The sequence below is a fragment of the Euprymna scolopes genome, chromosome 10, assembly GCF_053919585.1.
Source record: "Euprymna scolopes isolate OS-2025 chromosome 10, ASM5391958v1, whole genome shotgun sequence".
In the NCBI taxonomy this organism is placed as follows: Eukaryota; Metazoa; Mollusca; class Cephalopoda; order Sepiida; family Sepiolidae; genus Euprymna; species Euprymna scolopes.
In genome coordinates this window covers 38,735,319-38,757,661 of record NC_136491.1, presented here as the reverse complement: position 1 = coordinate 38,757,661, position 22,343 = coordinate 38,735,319, and the positions used below count along the sequence as shown (strand labels likewise).

General features: G+C 32.7%; 1 protein-coding gene across 1 annotated transcript; it reads left to right on the top strand.

The window, feature by feature from the left end:
- The first annotated feature begins 6,273 nt into the window (after window positions 1-6,273).
- On the top strand, window positions 6,274-7,088 carry LOC145285926 (large ribosomal subunit protein mL49-like). Its single transcript, XM_080134427.1, has one exon. It carries the CDS (start codon window positions 6,311-6,313, stop codon window positions 6,905-6,907), a length of 597 nt encoding a protein of 198 aa, XP_079990553.1. The 5' UTR covers window positions 6,274-6,310; the 3' UTR covers window positions 6,908-7,088.
- Window positions 7,089-22,343: the final 15,255 nt, after the last annotated feature.

Sequence of the window (22,343 nt, the reverse complement as noted above, 5' to 3'; positions counted from 1 at the left end):
CAAGCTCTAGAGTGTGTAGCCTGACATCGACCAGCACTGGAATGTTGCTGAGAGTTACAGGTGTAACTAGAAGGATATAGGAAAGTGCAGCAGGTACTGAAAGGCTGCAGGAGGCGCTGTGGGCTGTGGGAAGGCTGCAGGAGGTGCTACAGGCTGTTGGAAGACTGCAGGAGGTGCTGAAAACCACAGGAGTGAGCTGGCGTTCACCTGTTGAAGAAGAGTAGTCTCAGGGAGCAGTCAGGCAGTAGTAGTCGCATGGTAGTAGTTTGTGGATTGCATGAGAATAGTTTCTGATTCACATAATTAATGTTGGAAAAGGTAGCCTTAAAAGGCCTGTTTGAACTACTGCTGCTGATGATTAGACCTTTTGGCTGCTGAGCTTGTCGACGATTGGGAACGTCAGCATCGCATTCATGAGGCTTCCTGCTCTCTAGCCGGCTTGCTCTGTATCGGCCGCTGACACGCTGTATTTATGAGAAGCTATTGTTACAATAAGCTTCGTTCTTAGTAAGAAACAAATGAATGAATAGAATTAATCCTCCACCGAATCGAATACAAACAAAAGAGTTTTAAATGTAAATTGATTGTGTTTATGTTCGATTCAGCTCAGAATCAAAGTCTCTGCCATTTTGTTTAATGTAGAAAAGGATTGAATTTATGTTTCTTTCATCCCTGTTCGAAATAAGGAAAGGGGTGTTGCTAATTTTGGAAGGTAGGCGTCAGTGGGCTGCTAAGCTTGACATCAGTGATTTCTGGAAAGTGAGCATTAGCAGGCTGCTGAGCTGGACGTTGACAGGCTCTAGAGTGCATAGCCTGACATCGATCAGCACTGGAAAGCTGTAGGAAAGTGCAGCAGGCGCTGGAAGGCTGCAGGAGATGCTGTGGGCTGCTGGAAGATTACAGGAGGCGCTGAAAACTGCAGGAATGAGCTGGAGTCTGCCGGTTGAAGAAGGGTAGTCTTAAGGAGCAGTCAGCAGTAGTAGTCACATGGTAGTAGTTTGTGGATTGCATAAGAATAATTTGTAATTCGCATAATTAATGTTGGAAAAGGTGGCCCTGAAAAGGGCTGTTTGAACTACTGCTGCTGATGGTTAGACCCTTTGGCTGCTGGGCTCGTCAGCTTGACTGGGAATGTCAATGTCACATTTAGGAGGCTTCCTGCTCCCTAGCCGGCTTGCTCTGTATCGGCCACTGATGTGCTGTATTTATTAAAAGGTATTGTCACAAGTGTCGCTCTCAGTAAGAAAGAAACAAATTAATAGAATTCATTCTCTGCCAAATCGATACAATCAAAAGTGTTTCAATGTTTGATTCAGCTTGGAATCAAAATCTCTGCTATTTTGTTTAATGGAGAAAGGGTTGAATTTGTGTTTCTTTTATCTCAGTTCGAAATAAGAAAAGGGGTGTTCTTAATTTAAGCACAGGTCATTAGTGCTGCTGTCTACCACCAGATGGCGCGTATGAGATTGTTTACAAATGAAAAATGGCCGTTGTAGCAAAATACGAATCACAATGTAAGTGCACCGCGACATCTATTCTTTCTCTTTTATCTGTTTCTTTCAAACGACATACAACCAAAACAAATACGAGTACTCAATTTCTCTTTACAGAGGAAACGCCTTTCTTTCACTAGAACGTTCTCAGATTCATTGAACTCTCATTCTTTACAAACATTTTATTTCACAAAGTTGCTGATAAAAGTTATTTATCGATCCCCCGACAAAAGGAGGGGTGACCTGTAAATTCACCCTTGTCCGTTCGTCCGTTTGTCTGTCTGCACTTTTCTCAATAACTATGCTTTGGAATTTTTTGAAATTTTGCACAAACATTAAACATAATATGAGTAAAAAAAGTAACAACGGATTTTCCGAGAAAACTCCAGTTGCCCCCCCCCTAGGGGTGCCTTTTGGGTTAAAATGGCTAACATTGACACTTTTGTACTTATTAAAAACATTGATTGCTTGGATTTTTATAAAACTTTCTTAAAAGTTGTAATTAACTGATTGCTATATAATTTTGTTTGTCTATACTTTGTGATAACTCTTGGGTGTACGCCAGGGGCTCTTTTAAGGCTAATAAAAACACTCCATTTTTGGGACTATTTTACCATATTTGTCAAAAATTTTCTGTGTATGTCTATTTAGCAGTTTTGCATGGTGCTGAACTCAAATTTAAATATGTTAAGGTTTTGGGGACTTTTGGGGCTAAATTGGGGGGGGGGAACAAATGATGGACTTAGTCATTTCTTGTTTTGCATGGTGCTGAACCCAAATTTACATATGTTAAGGCCTAAAACTGCACCGTTTGTTCATTTTCACCAGGATTTGACGTCCCCTGGGGACTTTTGGGGCTAAATGGGAGAGGGGGGGGGGCAAATGCTGAACTTATTTTTTTATGCCTCATTCACTGTGCACTCACGGGGGACCATGCATGCTTCACTTGTTTTGTATGCATAGACTGTCATTCTTTCTTTCTTTTGATAAAGTTCTATCTTCTACAATGTTCTTGGGCAATGGAGATAATTTTGCAGGTTCGAATACAGGTTTTTTTTTTTATTCAATTTTCACCTAAAACAAAACACAGTGCTACTTTGAAGTAGGGGGACTACTATCGGGGACATAAGTTGCAGGGGTATTATGAAGGGAGATGAGTAACAAGATGTTTGTTCACATTACACTTGAACTTCTGCATGTCAGTACAGTTGGGAAAGCAGAATCTCGGAAAGGAGTTCCAAAGTCTAGCAGTTCTGGGGAAGAAACTATTAGAGTAGAAGGCTTTCTTACATCTAGGGATCTCTACTGTGAAGTGGTGGGATTTAGTTGCTTATTGGGTTTGTCGGGGGTATTTACGTCGAGGGGATACAAAGGCTTTTAGTTTGTCAGAGCATTCACCACTAAAGTACTTGTAGAACAGGCAGTGAGATGCGACATTTCATCGATGGGACAGAGGCTGAAACCTAGATGACAGTTCAGAACCTATCAAGTTGGCGACTCTCTTTTGAACCCTGTCCAAGAATGAAAGACGAGCAGCAGATGCACCAGCCTAAATGTGATAACAGTACTCCATACATGGACGAATGGTGACCTTATAGTGGTACAGGATACTTTCAGGCGTAAGTAGTCTTCTAGCACGGTAGAGAGAGCCCATCTTCCTCACAGCAGCCCTGGCAATACTCTCAATGTATCTATTCAATCATTTCACCTTTTAGCTTTGAAATATGGATAGGCATTAAAGACTCTTTACAAATAGAAGTTTGAACATCTATAAATATAAAAGCGAAAATGTGTGTATGTGTGTGTATGTGTGTATGTATGTATGTGTGTATGTGTGTATGTGTGTGTATGTGTGTGTATGTGTGTGTGTATGTATGCATGTATGTATGTGTATGTGTGTGTATGTGTGTATGTATGCGTGTGTGTATGTATGTATGTATGTATGTGTGTATGTGTGTGTATGTGTGTATGTATGTGTGTATGTGTGTATGTGTGTATGTATGTATGTGTGTATGTATGTGTGTGTGTATGTATGTATGTATTTATGTATGTATGTATGTATGTGTGCATGTATGTATGTATGTATGTATGTGTGTATGTATGTATGTATGTATGTGTGTGTGTTCGCTTTTTCTGTGTGTCTACAAAAGGCTTTTTTCAGAGAAGTGGTCGCTCGCTTCACAACTTTTTAAAACTTTTTATATCACATATAAATCGTAATATCTCACAGTAAACAATGAAGCTTGCCTGTCTATTTAATTTGCTCGATTTCGGGAAGATAAATATTCAACATTTGTCGCTCGCCGCATGTGGGTTAGTCTTTTTCCTATAACATCTTGGAGGGAAAAAAAAAAGCATTCAGCAGTAAATGAAATCCCGCAGTCAAACTTGACCTCATTAACTCATTAAAACGAGCACCTGCTAACTCCAAGTAATTAAATAAATTCAAACGTGTTTTCGTTAGCATCTTGCCGTGGGACAATGGTTAACGTCGCACTTTTTGTTTTTCACACTTTAATTTACAACTTTGCCTCAACGGTTCGGGTTCGATCCTCATACTTACTTTTTTTTTACCCCTCCCCCCTGCCCCACACCTCCAAACACCTGGGCAATGCCGGGTACCCCTCGCTAGTATATAATATATGTCTATGAACTGTACTTGTGCATCCGTTGAGCGATGTGTGTATGCTTCATTGAACATTGTATCTAGAAGTCCATAAAAGTCTTATTCATCTATCGAGGTCTTTTTCACTAGAGATTGGAATTAGATTTGAAAGATATACTCGCATACTAGGGATAAAAAATAATGGGGAACACAGTTTGGTTAGATTATTTGAACATTCTTGAGAGCCTTTCAAGTTGGATTGTAATGCAAACATATGTGTCTAGGAAAAATGCACTACACTACACGGTCCTGGATATGACCTAAAACTATATCCGATGCTGAGGCCCCACCTTGCGGGCCTTGGGGAGTGTGGAGCCACCTTTTAATTGCCATTTCTCCCAGGTCCACTCTGACCCGGATGGTAGTACCTTTTAGGGTCCCAACTATGTGTTAAATAGAATACGACTTAAAAAAACAAATATACTCCATTAAAAATTGTTCCTCAAAATAACTAGATTCGGCATTAAATAACCTGAAAAAGGTTGATATGCCGTAAAACAAAAACAACCAACCAACTACACTACAAATGCACTAAAATTTACTTCACACTGACTTTCTCTGATTAACCGAAAGAAACTAGTAAATGGAGATTTTGTTCAATGAAGCGTTGTTATGAAAATATCACATTTACTGCACTATTCCTCTCAACAACTTAAAAATACTTAGTTATAATGTTTTCTTTAATAGTTAATCCAAAATAAAATTTCATATGAAACCGTTGAAAAAAGTATAACTTAAAATGCGCAAGTTGATTCAAGAATATTTATTTATAAGGTTTTCACTATTAATTGTTGTAAAATCTCTCTCTATATATAAAAGTGAAAATAGGGAAAGCTTTTTAATCGGTTTTGGCTTAAAGTTTTGCTGCCAAGGGGTCAAAGTTCAAAAGATTTGAACTTTGCGGTTTCTAGCAAACTATTCAGCTAATTTTGGGTCTAAACATTTGACATTTTTCATAAAGGGTATTCAGATAAGCAGCAAGCTTTTTAATGAGTTTTTAAGGGCGAAAATTTGGCTGCCAAGAGGTCAAAGTTGAAAGAGTTGACCTTTGCATACTCTGCCAAACTCCTCTGTCAATTTTGTGTTTAAACACTTGATTTTAGATGTAGATTACCTGGACATGAGTCAAACAACTTATATATATATATATATATATATATATATATATATATATATATATATATATATATATATATATTGTATATATATATATTGTATATATATATATTGTATATATATATATATTGTATATATATATATATATTGTATATATATATATATTGTATATATATATATATATTGTATATATATATATATTGTATATATATATATATTGTATATATATATATATTGTATATATATATATATATTGTATATATATATATATATTGTATATATATATATATATTGTATATATATATATATATATATATATATATATATATGTATTGTATATATATATATATATATATATATATATATGTATTGTATATATATATATATATATATATATATATATTGTATATATATATGTATATATATTATATATATATGTATATATATGTATATATATATATATATATATGAGCAAATAGTTAATAAAATATGTTAGAAAACACTTTGAAATGAGTTAAAAACATCTTTAATCTGAAAAGGAAACACTAGATAAATGGATAGTCCTTAATCCGCAGAGTTTCGAAGAAATACTTTCCTTCTCATCAGTGGCTCTCTCTCTCTCCCTCCCCCTCTCTCTCTCTCTATATATATATATATATGCACATAAAGTTATGAACAGTACATAAAGCCCGAGCAAAGCCAGGTTGAACAGCTTGTAGTAAAGAAAAGGACAAAATACAAAAAACCGTACACAATATTTAAAGATCAAGCGGCTTGAATGATAACATTTTCTTTAATAATTATTATCGTATAAATATGTTGGTAAAATAATCAGAAGGAAAAAAGCCAAATTTGAAGCCAAATCCTTAAAAAAAAAAACAAATACCATTTTTGAAGGCCAAATTGTTTTTTTTTTTGTTTTTTTTTAAATTTTTTAAGGCCAAATTCGCGAATTTGGCCTTAAAAAGGCTAACTTAAAGAACGGCATTGACAAATCTAAGGGAGATAACCCTATTCTTCTTCCGGTGTGGCCGTTATGGCGTCCTTGGGTCGTTTTCTTCCTCGTGTATTTCAATTTGGTACCAGCAAAACTGCATGTAAATATTTTGAAACCGCCAAAGTCACTGAAAGACTATGCTCAACGTTTCGTCGGGCACAACCGACCACTAGGCTTACTGCTTATAGCCACGAATTCCCCGAACTTTTACCTGAACCCGAACCCGAATACCCGGGTTACACTGTGAGCTATGAAGAGTTCAAGTACGTCGAACGTCTCCTTCCCATGGAGACTGTCCCTCCTCCGCCGGAAAATGTCCTGGATGGTAACCCGACGCCATCCGGCTGGATTGCTCCCAGACCCGAATCTCGACAGCTTCCTTATTTCGTGCATCGTACCAAGAACCATATGCTTCCAATTTATTTAGAGGTGAGGAATGCCCAAACGAGGATCGTGACCAAATTACACAAGGTTGATGGAAATATTTGGAAACTAGAAGCGGAGTTGAGAGCCTATTTGGAAGAAAATTGGCAACCGCGAATAAAGACCCAGGTTCATGAAGTTTCCTCTTATATTATAGTCAAAGGGAATTGTTGTGACCATGTATGTAAGTTTTTACTTAGTAAAGGTTTCTAAGTATAGAAAAATAATCGAAAAAAGAACAAAACAAAAGTCCTTCACGACGTATTTTCCTTTGATTTTTTTTTACTGACTGGCTATAGTTTAAAGAAAGGGGCGAACTTTTTTGATATTTTTATTGTCTAAAAAAATGTCGCCAATTATTTTGTTTTTGTAAATAAATTAAAGGAATATTTGAGCTCGAATTTTATTTTATTTTTTTTTAATAAAACACTTGCTGCTTATACAAAGAGAGGCGACATGTCGATGTTTTAACATGTCATTTAAAGCAAAAGCAATATTACTTACTGAATTGTCATGTCGAAAATAGTAATATATCCAATAATTACGAAAATTCATCAAGTCCAACAACGGCTGTTTTTATTTTATTTTTATTTTTCTTTGATATTTGTTTGGACACCATTACGGTGTAATCTAAAATATGCTTTCTGGGTTATGTCCCCTATTTCTGTAATCTTTACGGTTTACTACAAAACATCTACGAAAAATTCAATTTTTCTGTAAAAATTACTTTTAACTATAAATAACTTTCTACTCGATTAATTTTCGTAATTTTTAGATATATTACTTGTTTCGACATGACTTTTTTGCTTAAAAGAATATATTAAAAAAAAAAAAAAAAAATCGATCTGTGGCCACTAGCACAGCAGTGCTGTGTGCTAGTGGCCACAGCACTGTTTAATTTTATTTTTCTCGTTATTTTGGTTGCTTGTGCATTAATACCTCCAACGCGCACAGATTTAACCCCTCCTCTATATGTAATATTTTTTATTTTTCTTCCTTTGAAGATTGTAATGCTGGGTATGGGGCAGCCAAACAAGATGCCAACATTGCGCCGCTTTTTATTGAAACCAACCGAGAGCTCTTTTTAATATCCTCGCTGTTCCCTTAAGTGCAATTGTCTGGATCTCTTTTGCACTTGGTTCACCAGGAATATTAGTTAGGTAGGACTTTAGAGTGTAACTGTAATTTAATATAACTTTTGTACCATTAAATAGCTTCAAATAAACTAGTAATATTTTTTTTTAACATTTGGCGCTTTGCAATAGGTGTGTCAGAACTTTCGTGAAAAATAGTGAATAATTCCACCCCGTCTTTCCAAGCTTATAACTCCTCGAAAAATGTAATTCAAGCCCTAATTTTTTTTTTTTCAATTAAAGGACCAAGGTCTAAGGTTTCATTAAAAAAAAAAAACAAAAAACAAAAAAAAAACAACGTTTTTTTTAAAGGTTTTTAAACTTCGGACTTTACAGGTAAATTTCTAAAACACTGCTTTTTGTTTTCATTTTGACTATATTATTTATTGCCCTTTTCTCTTCAATTTGTGATATATAACACTTTGGTGAGTAAATTATTTACTTTTTAATAGACATTTCAAAATGGGAGGCGTGAATTATTCGACCCCCCCCCCCCGTCTTTCCAAGCTCGAAAAATGTAATTCAAGCCCTAATTTTTTTTTTTTTCAATTAAAGTAGCAAGGACCAAGGTTTCATTAAAAAAGAAAAAAACAAACAACGTGGTTTAAAAAAAAAAAAAAAAAAAAAAAAAAAAGTTTTAAACTTCGAACTTTACAGGTAAATTTCTAAAGAAACACTACTTTTTTTTGTTTTAAATTTGAATATATTATTTATTGACCTTTTCTCTTCAATTTGTGATATATAAAACTTTGAGTAAATTATTTACTTTTTAATAGACACTTAAAAATGAGGGGGGGGGCGTGAATTAAAAAAAAAAAACCTTTGTCTAAAATATTCGGTTTATTGGAAAGAGCATAAAATTTCACATTGACCCTGAAAATATCGTATAAATAGAATCAATAGAAAAATTGATGGATTTTTAAAGTTTAAAAATTGAAAAATATTGAGTTCGGAAAATTCATTACTGTTTTTTTAAAAAAAAAAAATTTCTATTACTTTTAAAACAACTTTAATAGTTTATTTTGGAAGTATAATCCATAAAGAAAATAAACAACCCACTTTTAAAAGAGAAATTACGAGTTTTTATATTCAGTTTCGTGTTAGGGGTGTCAAAAATTCCTACAAAAATTCTGATACACCTAGTGCTTCTACACTATTCGGACGAAATTTCGGAAATCATAAAACTGAATTTCACACGAAAACAATGGTATCTACGTATTCCTCGTATCTTTAAGATGATTATATCCAAAAATTACGAAAATCGATAAGGTAGAAAATTATTTATTAATGAAAGCAAAAAAAAGTTGATGAAAACAATCGTAAGACACAGAAGAGTTCAAAAGGGAGGTAATTTCCCGTCTTGATTTAAACAAGATGGCGGAAATTTTTCACCTGCTAACACAGTTTTTAATAATTCAGTAATACAAATCCAGGTACGTCCAGTGATGGAGTACTGTTGCCACATCTAAAAGCAGCTTATCCTGCCTTGATAGAGTTCAAAATAGACTTCATAGCCTAATGGGGGGATACCCTAGCAGTCAGAAAACGACATTAAAAATGCGTAATAAAAAACTGAATAATTCGACCTCCTATCTTTCCAAGCTTATAACTCCTTGAAAAATGTAATTCAAACCCTAACTTTTTTCAGTTAAAGGAGCAAAGACCAAATTAAAAAAAAAATAACAGGTTTAATAGCAAATTAGGTGTATCAGAATTTTTGTAGGAATTTTTGACACCCCTAACGTGAAACTGAATAAAATATAAAAAACTCGTAATTTCTCTTTTAAAAGTGTGTTGTTTATTTTCTTTATGCATTATACTTCCAAAATAAACTAAAGTTGTATAAAAAATAATAGAAATTTTTTATTTTTTAAAAAACAGTAATAGAATTAATTGATTTTATGAGTTCAGTATTTTTCAATTTTTAAACTTTAAAAATCTATCAATTTTTTTATTGATTCTATTTTTACGATATTTTCAGGGTCAATGTGAAATGTTATGCTATTTTCAATAAGCCGAATGTAATATTTTAGACAAACTGTTTTTTTTTTTTTTTTTTAAATTCACGCCCCCCCCCCATTTTCAAATGTCTATTAAAAAGTAAATAATTAATTTACTCACCAAAGTTTTATATATCACAAATTGAAGATAAAAGATTAAATAATATATTCAAATTTAAAAAAAAAAAGTAATGCTTTTAGAAATTTACCTGTAAAGTCAAAAGTTTAAAACCTTTTTTTTTTTTTTTTTTTTTTTTTTAATTAAAAAAAAAATTTGTGCTTGAATTACATTTTTCGAGGAGTTATAAGTTTGGAAAGACAGGGATGGAATTATTCAATATTTTTCACAATTTATGACACATCTAGCAAATTATGCAATATTTTTTTTTTTTTTTTTTTTTTTAAATCCGTTTTCTTTAAAAAAGATTTAAAGAAAATCAACGAATTTTAACTTGCTTCGATAAAATATATGTATATATAAATTCCAAAAATCACTTACCTATAAAAAAATACTATTCAATGGGTACTTCCATTCTTCATTGTTAAGAATTTATCCATATTTATATTTTATATTCTATGTATTTTTTTAAATAAAGAATTTTTTTTAAACGTGTATTTGAAAAGACCGCCATTACATAAGCATTGTTACGGTGTTAGCAAAACGCTGAAGTTTTTGTTTTGAATTACGGATGGATAGAAGTGTTATATAGGGTTTTCATTAAAAGAGAGTCTTATTATATGGCTTGTTGTATCTTAGAGTGTTTAAGAAGAATGTTGAAAGACTCAGAGAGAGAGATTGTTCATGTTATGATTCTTATATTTTAAATGTTCATTCCTTAGATGTGTAGAATGGAAGAAGCTCTTTGAGTGAGGACATAGTGTTCAGACAGTCTTAGTGTAGATATGAAATATTGATTCACATTGTGGATATGAGATGTGTATGTCACGACATTTTATAACACAGACATATAATAACAATTCAATTTACCTTTTTGTAGAATCATAAGACAAGACGACGTTTTATCAAAACACAGATGAGTTTATTCTTCACATGACCGGCCGTGATTTTCATCAAGAATTCAAAGCTTCACATTTTAAGTTTAAAAGTGATCGTCTCACTTCTAGACGTTTGAATTCCAAACTCCAGACTCTCTGAGTTTCTCCCAGTTTCTGTCTTTTCTCTATCCCTAGTACTTTGTATTTTCCGTGACATCATACACGTTAAAGCATGTGCCTTCTTTCACGTGTTCTGGACATACGTGTCCAAAACTTTTCCTTTTTCTACAAAAGGAATTTTAACCTATACTCAGTAACCTATTTTTCCAAAATGTTAAAAACATTATCTTATAGCTGCATTCTTTCAATTAAAATTTCATAACAAACTTGACAGTTCACATTCTTTTCTTGAAATATTTTATCTATATTCTAAACAAGTTTTTGTTTTACATTTTTATTTTCTCACACGTAATCTATTTCTAAACCTAAATTACGAAGTTCGAAATTCGTCTATTGCTATTTCATTTACATTTTAACTAATCTCTATTTTTATACTTACATGAAAAGGGGACAGCCCTTATCATGTAACAGAAGTGTTAGCCATCTAGCCTTGTGCGTGAAAAAACACGTGTCACCATATATGGAAAATAGTCATATTTTACTTAGAAGTTTTTGCCTTAAAAAAAAAAAAACAGTCTGAGTTTTTTTTTTTTTTTTCTCAAAGAAATACATGAGTTTTTGATTCAATATATTTTATTTCTTCTTTATGGAGGGAATTTTTTTTTTTTTTTTTTTTTTTTTTTTAAATATCTAAAATAAACAAAAAAACATTGAATGAAATAGAAATAATTATAATTAAACAAAACTTTCTGTACAATATAAGATTATAAGGTTTCACTTAAAAAAAAATCTGTGGTTTAGAAAAAAAAAGGTTTTAAACTTTGGACTTACAGGTAAATTTGCAAATAACTTTTTTTTTTTTTTTTTGTTTTAAATTAGCTTATTTTATTTATTGTACTTTTATCTTCAATTTGTGCTATATAAATTTGAGATGAGAAAATTATTTTCATTTTAATAGAGATTTCAAAATGGGGGGGGGAGTAAATTAAAAAAAAAAAGCCCTTGTCAAGAATATTATATTCAGTTTATTGGAAAGAGCATGAAATTTCACATTGAACCTGAAATATCGTAAAAATTGAACCAATAGAAAAAGTTTGATAGATTTTTAAAGTGAAAAAAATTGAAATTCAATTGATTTCATTACGTTAAAAATATGTCTACATGAACACACACAGGCACTTTGTAAACACTGTTTTTTTTTTTTTAAAATAAAAAAAATATTTCTATTATTTTTTAAATGACTTTAATAGTTTATTTTGGAAGTATATTCCATAAAGAAAATAAACAACCCACTTTAAACAGAGAAATTACGAGTTTTTTATATTTTATTCGCAGTTTTGAGTTAGGGGTGTAAAAAAAATTCCTCAAAAATTCTGACACACTTAGGGATACCCTTTTCTCTTCCCTGCAACCTTTCCCACAGAAGAGACGTTGCAAGCCTGTCTCTGCTTTATCGTTATTTTCATGGCAAGTGCTCGTCTGAGCTCCATTCTATGGTCCCCCCTCACTAAACTTCCACAAAAAACACTTGTCTAGCCAAAACCACTATCAATAATTCCCCCTACTTTTTATCTGTACCTAAACGTAGATTCCATGAACAAAGCTTTTTTTCTTAGAACTACGCGCCTGTGGAACTCTTTTCCGTTTGCCTGCTTTCCAGCTGATTGCAATCTGATTGTCTTCAAGTCCAATGTAAACAAGTTCTTGATGAACCATCCCCGTAAGTAATCCAATTTGGAAAATTTCCACTACTTAAGATTACTATGCTATAATCCCATTGACTACTGCACACACGTTAACCCTTATCCTCGAGTGGCCTCTGGGCCTTGTAAGTGGTGACTCCTGTGTGTAAAAAAAAAAAAAAAAAAAAAAAAAAAAAAGTGGGTAATTTCGACTGCATAATTTGGAAGCTACCATTGTAACTTATTAGAATTGATAAAAAAATCAGTTGATTTGTATCTGAAAACCACATTTATCGATTACTAAATCTCATCCCATTTTGTAGAAGCACCCAACATTTTTTTTTACAGAGTACGAAAATAATGAAAATGCGAAACCAAAAATCGTGTTTACCTTATTGATGCTTTAAAACAATGGGTCAAAATACTCCGTTACGACAACTGAAGACTCCTTACAATTTTTCAATAAAATGACAACTTTTTCAGGTATGCTGGAAACTAGTATCACAGGGAAAATTAGTGCAGGCAAATAGTTTTCGAGAAATCACTGGCGGCCATGTTTGAACAGGCGGCATATGAAAGCGACAAACCTTCCCCCCCCCCCAGCGCATTAAAGTTTCGTCTTTTTTCAGATTTTCCAGCGGATACTATTGAACCCTAATCCAGGCTACTACTTCCATATGTCTGCGCACTTGTTTGTTAAATTCCGACATTGTATCAATGTAGTTATATTCACACCGGACACAGGACATTTTAAAATATTTTTTTTTTTTTTTATTAATTAGGTCAATGTGCACTGGTTGTCCAACCAGTTTATTCCGAAAGCCATTTTTAACATGGAGAGGTTGGGGGTGTTTATTCCGAAAGGCATTTTCTTATTTTCAACCTCCCCATATTAAGAATGGCTTCCAGAATAACAGGTTGGACATCCAGTGCACATTGACCGAATTTTCTTGAATTTGAATTTTTAAAAGTAATATTTTTTTTTTTTTTTTTTTTTTTTTTTTTTGTGTGTGTGTGTGTAATTAGCTAGAAATGACGAATAAACATTTGCATTTCGTAGACTTAGCTTCACAGTTCGTCTGTGTATGCTCACTGAACCATTTCATTGAAACTACAAAGATGGCGGCCAATTCAAACTACTAATAATACAGGTATTTATTTATATCTCAAACTATTTGTCTACACTAATTTTCCCTGCGATATTCGTTTTTTAACATACCTGAAAATCTATTAAATCGTCATTTTATTGAATATTTCTAAGGCGTCTTCAGTTGGCATGATGGAGCACTTTGATCAAACAATGTTCCTATGTAGTGATCAACTAATGGTCGGATTTTCATGAAATTTTCGATATGTATTCAATTTTAAATTAACATATTGTAAAAGTAGTTTTCATCAAATATGTGAGGGGAAATATTTTTTTTTTTTTTTTTTTTTTTTTTAGGTGTTCTGACCCCTCCCCCAATTTCATGTTATGAAAATTAAACAAAATAAATTTAGGGGTATGTATGCAGTTTCGAGGGTAGATGGGGCTCTCTTGAGCTGTGGTAGGCACCCTATCCAGTAATGGCGTCACAATAAAAAATACTCTTGATAGCCCTGGCAAAGTATCAAGTATTCAGCTACCAACAAGATTTGAATTGCACTACAAACTTGTGTAGTGAGTTCAATCTTGGCTATGGCTGTGCTGGATGGATGTAGTTTACCAAATACATTGAAAAAAAACAATATTGAAAAATATATATTTTACATACCTGTTATGGAAAAAAAGTTCTCATAAAAAAAAATTGCCGAATTTTCACTGTACATGATCGTTTATCATCAAACACATATTTTTGCACGTGCATGTTTTTACCAGTAAGTGATCAAAAAAATCGACTAAACAAAATGGTTTTACATACATGTGCAGTTGTTGGTCTTCATTCTCTAATCGCCACTTTTTCATACATAAGCCGTTGATTTCATCGTGGTTGTTGAGCTTCTGTTTAACTTGAGATTATGTACACATGCATGGAAATGCAATTGAGATTTGTTGGCTTTCAAAGATTTTATTTAGAGAAGAGTTGTGTATGGAAGGAGAGACCAGTTTGTAATTCTGATTACTTCTTAACTTGATTTCTTTTTCTAACTTAGTATTAAGATGGTTTACGCTTGGGCAAAGCCTCGAGATAGCATTCACTTAGATTCTCTCCACATTTTCCAGGGTTTGTACAGACTTGAAAAGGCCTTGAAAATATGGAAAATGTTTTAAGCCTTGAAAATTTTTGTTCTAAGTCTTTGGATTCAGCATTAAATAACCTGAAAAGAGTTGATATGCCGTAAAACAACCAACCAATCCTCTCCCGTCGTGGCCGAGCGGGTAAGATGTCTTTTTTTTTCCCCTTTCTTTTCCACCTTCGCATCAATGCGCTTCAGGTTCGAGCCTACCTTCCTACCAAAACGTTATTTTTCTTTTACACATCCAAAATACCCAAGCAATGCCGGCCACTCCTGCTAGTCTATTATATAAATCTTACCTGTCTGTTTAAATGTATGTTTGTATGTCTGCATAAAACTTTCGACAGAGGCGACGGATTTTCACGAGATCAGTATCATTTTGAAGCTCAATCCTTAGGACGACAAATATAAAAAAATTGGCTAAAACCATTAATTCCTTCACCCTCAACTGGGCACTTTTCTACAAGGAGGGATCGCTTTTTTCACCAATCTTTTCGAAAGTGAACCCGTCTTTTCGATTGTTTAACCTTAATTTAAACATTCGTCACTTCCGGTTTGCTGATCGACGCAACAGCAAACACTGCACTTTTTTAAATTTTTTTTATTTTCACATTCTTTTCCTCCTTCGTGGTATGGGTTCGAGCCAGCCTGCCTACTACCACTTTTTTTTGCTCAACATGCACCTTCAAACACCCGGGTAATGCCAGGCACCCAGGCTAGTTAAAGTATAAAAGCAATCACGAGTTGCCATTTTTTAAAAATCTTTATTTTTTGTCAAGTGACCGAACCTTACAAAGCACACATTCGCTATCCAGATAAGTTACAATTTTCCCTACATTAATTAATAATAAAAAATATCGATAAGATTATACTTTTTAACACTTGTACTTGATAACAATAAACGAACCAAAATACTGCAATGTGAGCGAGCATTGTAGTCAGTGTGTGTGAAACTAAGGCAATTACAGTGTATCTTGACAGCATCACCAGGCAGGCAAAGAAGAGGGGGTGGCTATATAGTGTTTTGCTGTGGGCCAATCTTGTCTCTATTTCGCTCAACAGCTGGACTTCGGTAATAGTGAAAAGAGAGTGCAAAAGGCGGAAGGGATACAAAATGAAATTGGAGGAAAGCAGACGACAGTTGAGATTGAAAGGAATCAAGTAATAATGAGTTCGTTTAAGTGCAGGGTTTGGTCAGACGGAAGAAAAAAAAAAATGACAGTAAAATTTTCTATCTGGCGGAGATAAAAAGATTTATATTTGGAAATGTAGATACGTTTTTGAGCTTAATGTTAGGGAAGAGTGAGGGGTAGGAAAAAGTGAGTTGATTATACAGGGTGGGACAGAGCAACTTGTTTATCAATTAATAATTGATATTCCAAATAAGCAAGTTGCTCTGCTCCACCCTGTATAGTGTGTCCTGCCGGATAAAAAAGTTTACATACCTGGAAATATACATTGATGAAAAAAGAACATTGATTAAATGGATTGTTTATTAGAGGAAAATATGGTCGAGTTGAACCATATATATAAACAGATAACTTTGAATTTTTGATCACTATAAAAATGTGTTAAATCTTTTATATAATGTTCATGTTCCAGCTAAAGAAAACTGTTTTTTGGTCCCCCGACAAAAGGCGGGTGGACCTGTAAATTCACCCTTGTCCATTTGTCTGTCCGCACTTTTCTCAATAACTATGCTTTGGAAATTTTTGAAATTTTCCACAAAAATTAAACATGATATGAATAAAAAAAAAAGTAACAGAACGGATTTTCTGGGAAAACTCCGGTTGCTCCCCTAGGGGTGCCTTTCGGGTAAAAATAGGTAAAATTTACATTTTTTGTGATTATATAAAAAAAAAAAATTAATGCCTCTGATTTTTATAAAACTTTCTGAAAAGTTTTAACTAACTAATTTCTATATAATTTTATTTGTCTATACTTTGCGATAATGCTTGGGTTTGCCCCAGGGGCTCTTTTAGGGCCAATAAAAAACATTCCATTTTTGGGACTATTTTACCATATTTGTTCAAAATTTTCTGTGTGTCTATTTAGCAGTTTTGCATGGTGCTGAACTCAAATTTTAATATACTAAGGCCTTGAGGGGACTTTTAGTGGGGGTGGGGCCAAATGATGGACTTAGTCATTTCTTTTTTTTGCATGGTGCAGAACTCAAATTTACATATGTTAAGGCCTATAACTGTACTGTTTGTTCATTTTCACCAGGATTTGACGCTCCCTGGGGATTTTGGGCTAAATGGGAGAGGGGCAAATGCTGAACTTAGTCATTTTTTTTATGCCTTGTTCACTGTGCGCTCACGGGGCACCATGTATGCTTCATTTTTTTTTTTTTTTTTTTTTTTTTTCCATTTCATTTCACTCTTGGTGTTTTTTGACATTAGATGGATTATTGTAACCATGTAATATTGTCGTTCTCTCTAACAGACCCAAAACGTTACAGGTAGAGATGGTCATAAAGGAAAATGAGAACCCTGACACAGCTTTTCTTGGTGAAGGAAAAAGGTATTTATTTTACACATGTCACACACACCCAACACAGCGGGTTGTCTGTCAGTACACCACACCATAAAAAAAAAAATCTCATACAATAAATCTCACTGGCGCAATGACAAATTTTCACATGGTTCAACTTTTGAAAGGAGTAGCACGGAAGAGAAGATTCATGCGTTCGCCGAACGTAACTTGCCAATTGTCATCGCCGTTTTCCTTTTTCTCTTATTCCTTTCGATCTTAATCTATCTCTGCATTTGAGTCCCTAACATCACACTCACGCCTATGCCTCCAGATGCTGATGTGACTATGTTACGTGTGCATCTTGATTTTATTGGTTATCTTATCCAATATGTTCTACCTGTAAACATCCTTACAGAATTTAGAAAGCATTAATTCATTCAAATGGTGTTTTGCCTGGTAAAAGCAATGATGATCATGATTCTCCATCTCTCTCCCTTGAGGCATTCATGAATTCATTGTTGCATCATCATTTAACTGGATACATGTTTTATAAATTTAAAGATATTAGCAGTTCAGCCCGGCTTTGCTCAGGCCCTATGTAGTGTTCATAACTTTATATATATACATACATATTAAAAAGTTTGACTCATATCCAGGTAACCTACATCTGAAATTTCAAGTGTTTAGACCCAAAATTGACGGAGGAGTTTGATAGAGTCTGCAAAGGTCAACTCTTTCGATTTTAACCTCTTGGCAGCCAAATCTTTGGTCAAAAACTGATTAAAAACCTTGCTCTATGTCTGAATACACTATGTAAAATTTGAAATGTTTAGACCAAAAATTAGCTGAGAAGTCAATTTTTTTTTAAACTTTGACCTCAATTTTGACCCTTTAACATTGTTTTGGGCTCAAATCAAGTTAAAAAGTTTGATCCATGTCCAAGAAACCTACATCTAAAATTTCAAGTGCTTGGACCCAAAATTGGTGGTGGAGTTTGGTAAAGTTTTCAAAAGTCAAATCATTGAACTTTGACAGCCAAATTTCTGGCCGAAAATCAAAAAGATTTTCCCAAATCTCAATACACCTTATGTCAAATCTAGAGTTTGTAGACTTAATATTGACAGAGGAATTTGGTAGGGAAATGTACGCACAGACAATTTCACTTTTATAGATATATATATAGATCAACATTGCATAACTATGTCTTTAGCCTAAATTACCATTTTTTTTTTTTTTTTTTTTTGATAGTCCACAAAATATACACAAAATTTCAAGCAAATTATTTTTGTTTAAAAACAAATTTGAATGTTTTTTTGTTTTTTTTTGCCAATTAAAATGCTACATAAATATTAATGATAGTATTTACATGAGAGAGCAAGTATTTTTTTCATAAAATTTCAAATTTTTCTTCATATTAAACTATGAAGCATTAGAAACTAGGTAAAGATGGAAATTGACATACCTAAATACTATAACAACATCCCTCAAGGAGTAAGTATAAAGTAATTTATAAATAAAACAATTTTTAAAAAATACAGAAATGCGTGTCTGATGTACGTACCAGTCATTTGGACAAAGATGAGAAATTCTAAAAATCAAAATTTGATCAAGTAGATTTTTTTTTTTCAAGAAGATCAAATTTTACTTTATTTCAATGATAGTGAAAAAAGCGTCCAACAAATTGATAATCCAGGGCAGACAACCCTAATGTATGAGGAAACTGTCACAATAATCACTGATTAGCTTCCCTTATTATGTTCTCTAGTAAAACATGGCCTAGTCTGTCAGTTATCGGTAAAAAACAGCAAATTTGTTTTTTATAAATAGAAAAAAAAAAACAAAACATTTTAACAATAACATTTTTTATTTTTCCTTTACCAGAAAGTAAAAAATAAATACATTGAAGAACAAATCATGTTGATCTATTCAGATTTTTATGATTAGTGTAGACATTTTATTACTTGGCCATAATCACATTTTTTTAATTCTGTTCTTTTATCGTTTGTTTTTCTTTTTTTAAATTAAAATAATTGACAGGCAAGGGGTAGGGAAAGACAACTTGTGGTTTCATCTCATTTTAATATTGAGTGAAAAAAAAAAAACCCAAACAAATCAAGTGAAATTTCCTGATGTCTGTTTCGTAGAGAGAACATGTAAATCATGAAAAAAAAAAAAAAAAAATGAAGACACATAATACTTGAAAATTAATAAATCTATTTCAGAAGAAAAAGTATTCAATTGATAATAAATAAAATAAATTAATTAACAATTTTTTTTTTTTTTTGGTGGGGGGGGGGTGATGATGTCACCATATAAAAAACTTCAATATCAACAGTTTTTGAACCTCACAGAATCCTCATTTCATTTTGTTGAGTTGAATATCTTTTGCTTATAAGTAATACCTGTATCAGTTGAACCAGAAGATATCGATAAAGATTACAGTTAGGATTTCAAAGTGTATGCCACTTAATTGATCCATAGTTAGCTGCTCAGAATCCATTTTTGATGAAGCAAATATAAAATTTCAAAAATGCTGGAGAATTTCATAATGAAATATTTCAATGTTTGGAACAGATGACGAAAAAAAACTTTGAGAAAAGTATCTAACAATCAAGTTCTTTGATATGACTAGAACATGTGGGAATTTGTTTTCGTTTTGTTTAGGACGATAACTGAAACATAACACTTGACTTTTGGATTTTTTTAAAATTTCAAACCAGAAATAAGTTATTGTCACTTTAACGTTTCAGATCACTTTCAGTTTTGAAGCGCTACCATGTAAATAGAGATTGACAATTTTTTTTTATATCTATTAATAATGGATAAATTGCTGAACATAAATGTCTTGTTAGTTTCAGCCACACTTACGAATCATAATGATGAAGCATGTGTGTGTGTATATATATATATATATATATATATATATATATGCATGTTGCATTGAACAGCAGTGACAATTCTTGCTTGTTTCTCTTGTGATCTATTTTTTCTATTTGGCAAGTGAATGTTCTGTTTGGATGCAAGAAAGAACTTCGCCATAGTCGTGAATGTTTTTGACTTCCATGAGTCGTCTTCAGACGAGTGATGAATTAAAAAACTTTAATTTCATTACTCATCTGAAGACGACTCATGGAAGTCGAAAACGTTCATGACTGGTGAATTTCTTTGTACACTCAAACAGAACGTTCAAACATTGGCCCGCCAAATAAAAAAAACAAATTGCAAGAGAAACAAACAGGAATTATCCTTACTGTTCAACGAAACATGCATAAGAGAAAAAATGCTGCCCATATATATATATATATATATATATATATATATATATACACACACACACACACACACACAAACGTGTATGGAAAAGTTAATGAATTATAATAGTTTTGTGGTAATAATTCATTTCAGTAATTCACTACACATTTCATTTGAAATTCAGTTGAGGGCTGGAAAAATTGTCAACAATTTCAGGAGGTAGTGGGACATTCTGCCTTATATGGTGTCATCCTATCCAAACGTTATTCCTTCTTTTGAGGTTTCTAAAGTTTTAGAATTTTTGATGCATTTGCATATTTGAAAACATTTTTAATGATTTTTGAGAGTTCAAAATCAGAGACTGGCCATCAACAATCTCAGCTCTGGGTATGTGGAAGAATAGTAGAATACAATACCTCACTTAAAAATCATAAAATGTTTTGCAAAAAACAAACCAAAGAAAGCGTTGAAATAGAAAGACAAGAATGAAGAAATGTAGTTTAGTCCTTAGGCCAAGACCATATAAAGCAATCCTATATCCAATGCACTAGGATTGACACACATATAATCTAAGAAGAAAAAAAAAGTTTATGGGAATGTTCCAGTATTTAAGTTGGTACTTGTACAGTTTAATCAAGACATTAAAAAAAATGAAAATATTGAAAAAAATTATATTGTACGTACTCATTATGGAATAAAGTTGTCATACAAAAAAAAAAAAAATCACTTAATTTGATCGTTTTTTTTTTTTTGTTTTTTTTTTTACAGAGGAAAATCATATTTTAATGACATCGATTGGGTAGCGTCCATCTTGATTTTTCACTTACGAGGAGGGAACGCCAAGGGAGATAAACTGTAAGCAGTGATTGGAGTTATCAAAATTTGAGATTATTTTGAAACATGAGCAGAAAAATACATAGATAAATAATTTAGTTTTTTTTTTTTTTACTTATTTTAAAGAGTTTAATGTCCCTTTTTTATTTTTTTATCTTGTCCTTTGGTAATCAATTTTCCGGTTAAAGACACCCCCTCCTCGTGTCTGTAAAAAAGGCAAATGGTGGCGATACGATCAGTCTCATTAAAATTTGATTTTCCCCTATAAAAAATAAACTAATCGATCAAATTAAGTGAAATATTTTTTTGGGAGAACTTCATTCCATAACAGGTACGTACAGTATAACTTTAATATTTTCATGTCTTGATTAAACTATATAAGTACCTTTTAAGTTAATAGTGCTCAATATATAATAAAACTTGATAATATTAAAAATATGTTGAATAATTAACACAAATGCAATTCTGTTTCAATTATAGATCTCATTTGGTCATATAGTCAGAATGGCGTGTAGTCATTCACTACAATTATATCACGGATCATAAATTATCATTTAATATTTATCAGACCTGGAAATAATTGTGAGAACAACACCAATAAGAGTACATGATAAGCTAAGGCATTTCGATTCTCGTCCAGAATTCCCCCTATATTAAACAAAAATCCAGAAAAGTCTGTATGATGTACGTACTTGTGATAAAATGAAAATATGATACTCCAAAAATTATGTAAATTGATAAAGTAATTTTTATATAAGATCAGATTTTATGAGTATCCACGTGGGGTATATGGTTAGAAAAAAAAAGAAAAAAAACGTACCGGGCGTATCTGCATCGCTCTTTGGGAAAAAAGAAGGAAAGAATGGCCAACGCATTTGTATACGCAAAAGGCATCTTTGGAAGGCAGAGCATAATGGAGAAGTTATTTTTTCCTGTCTCT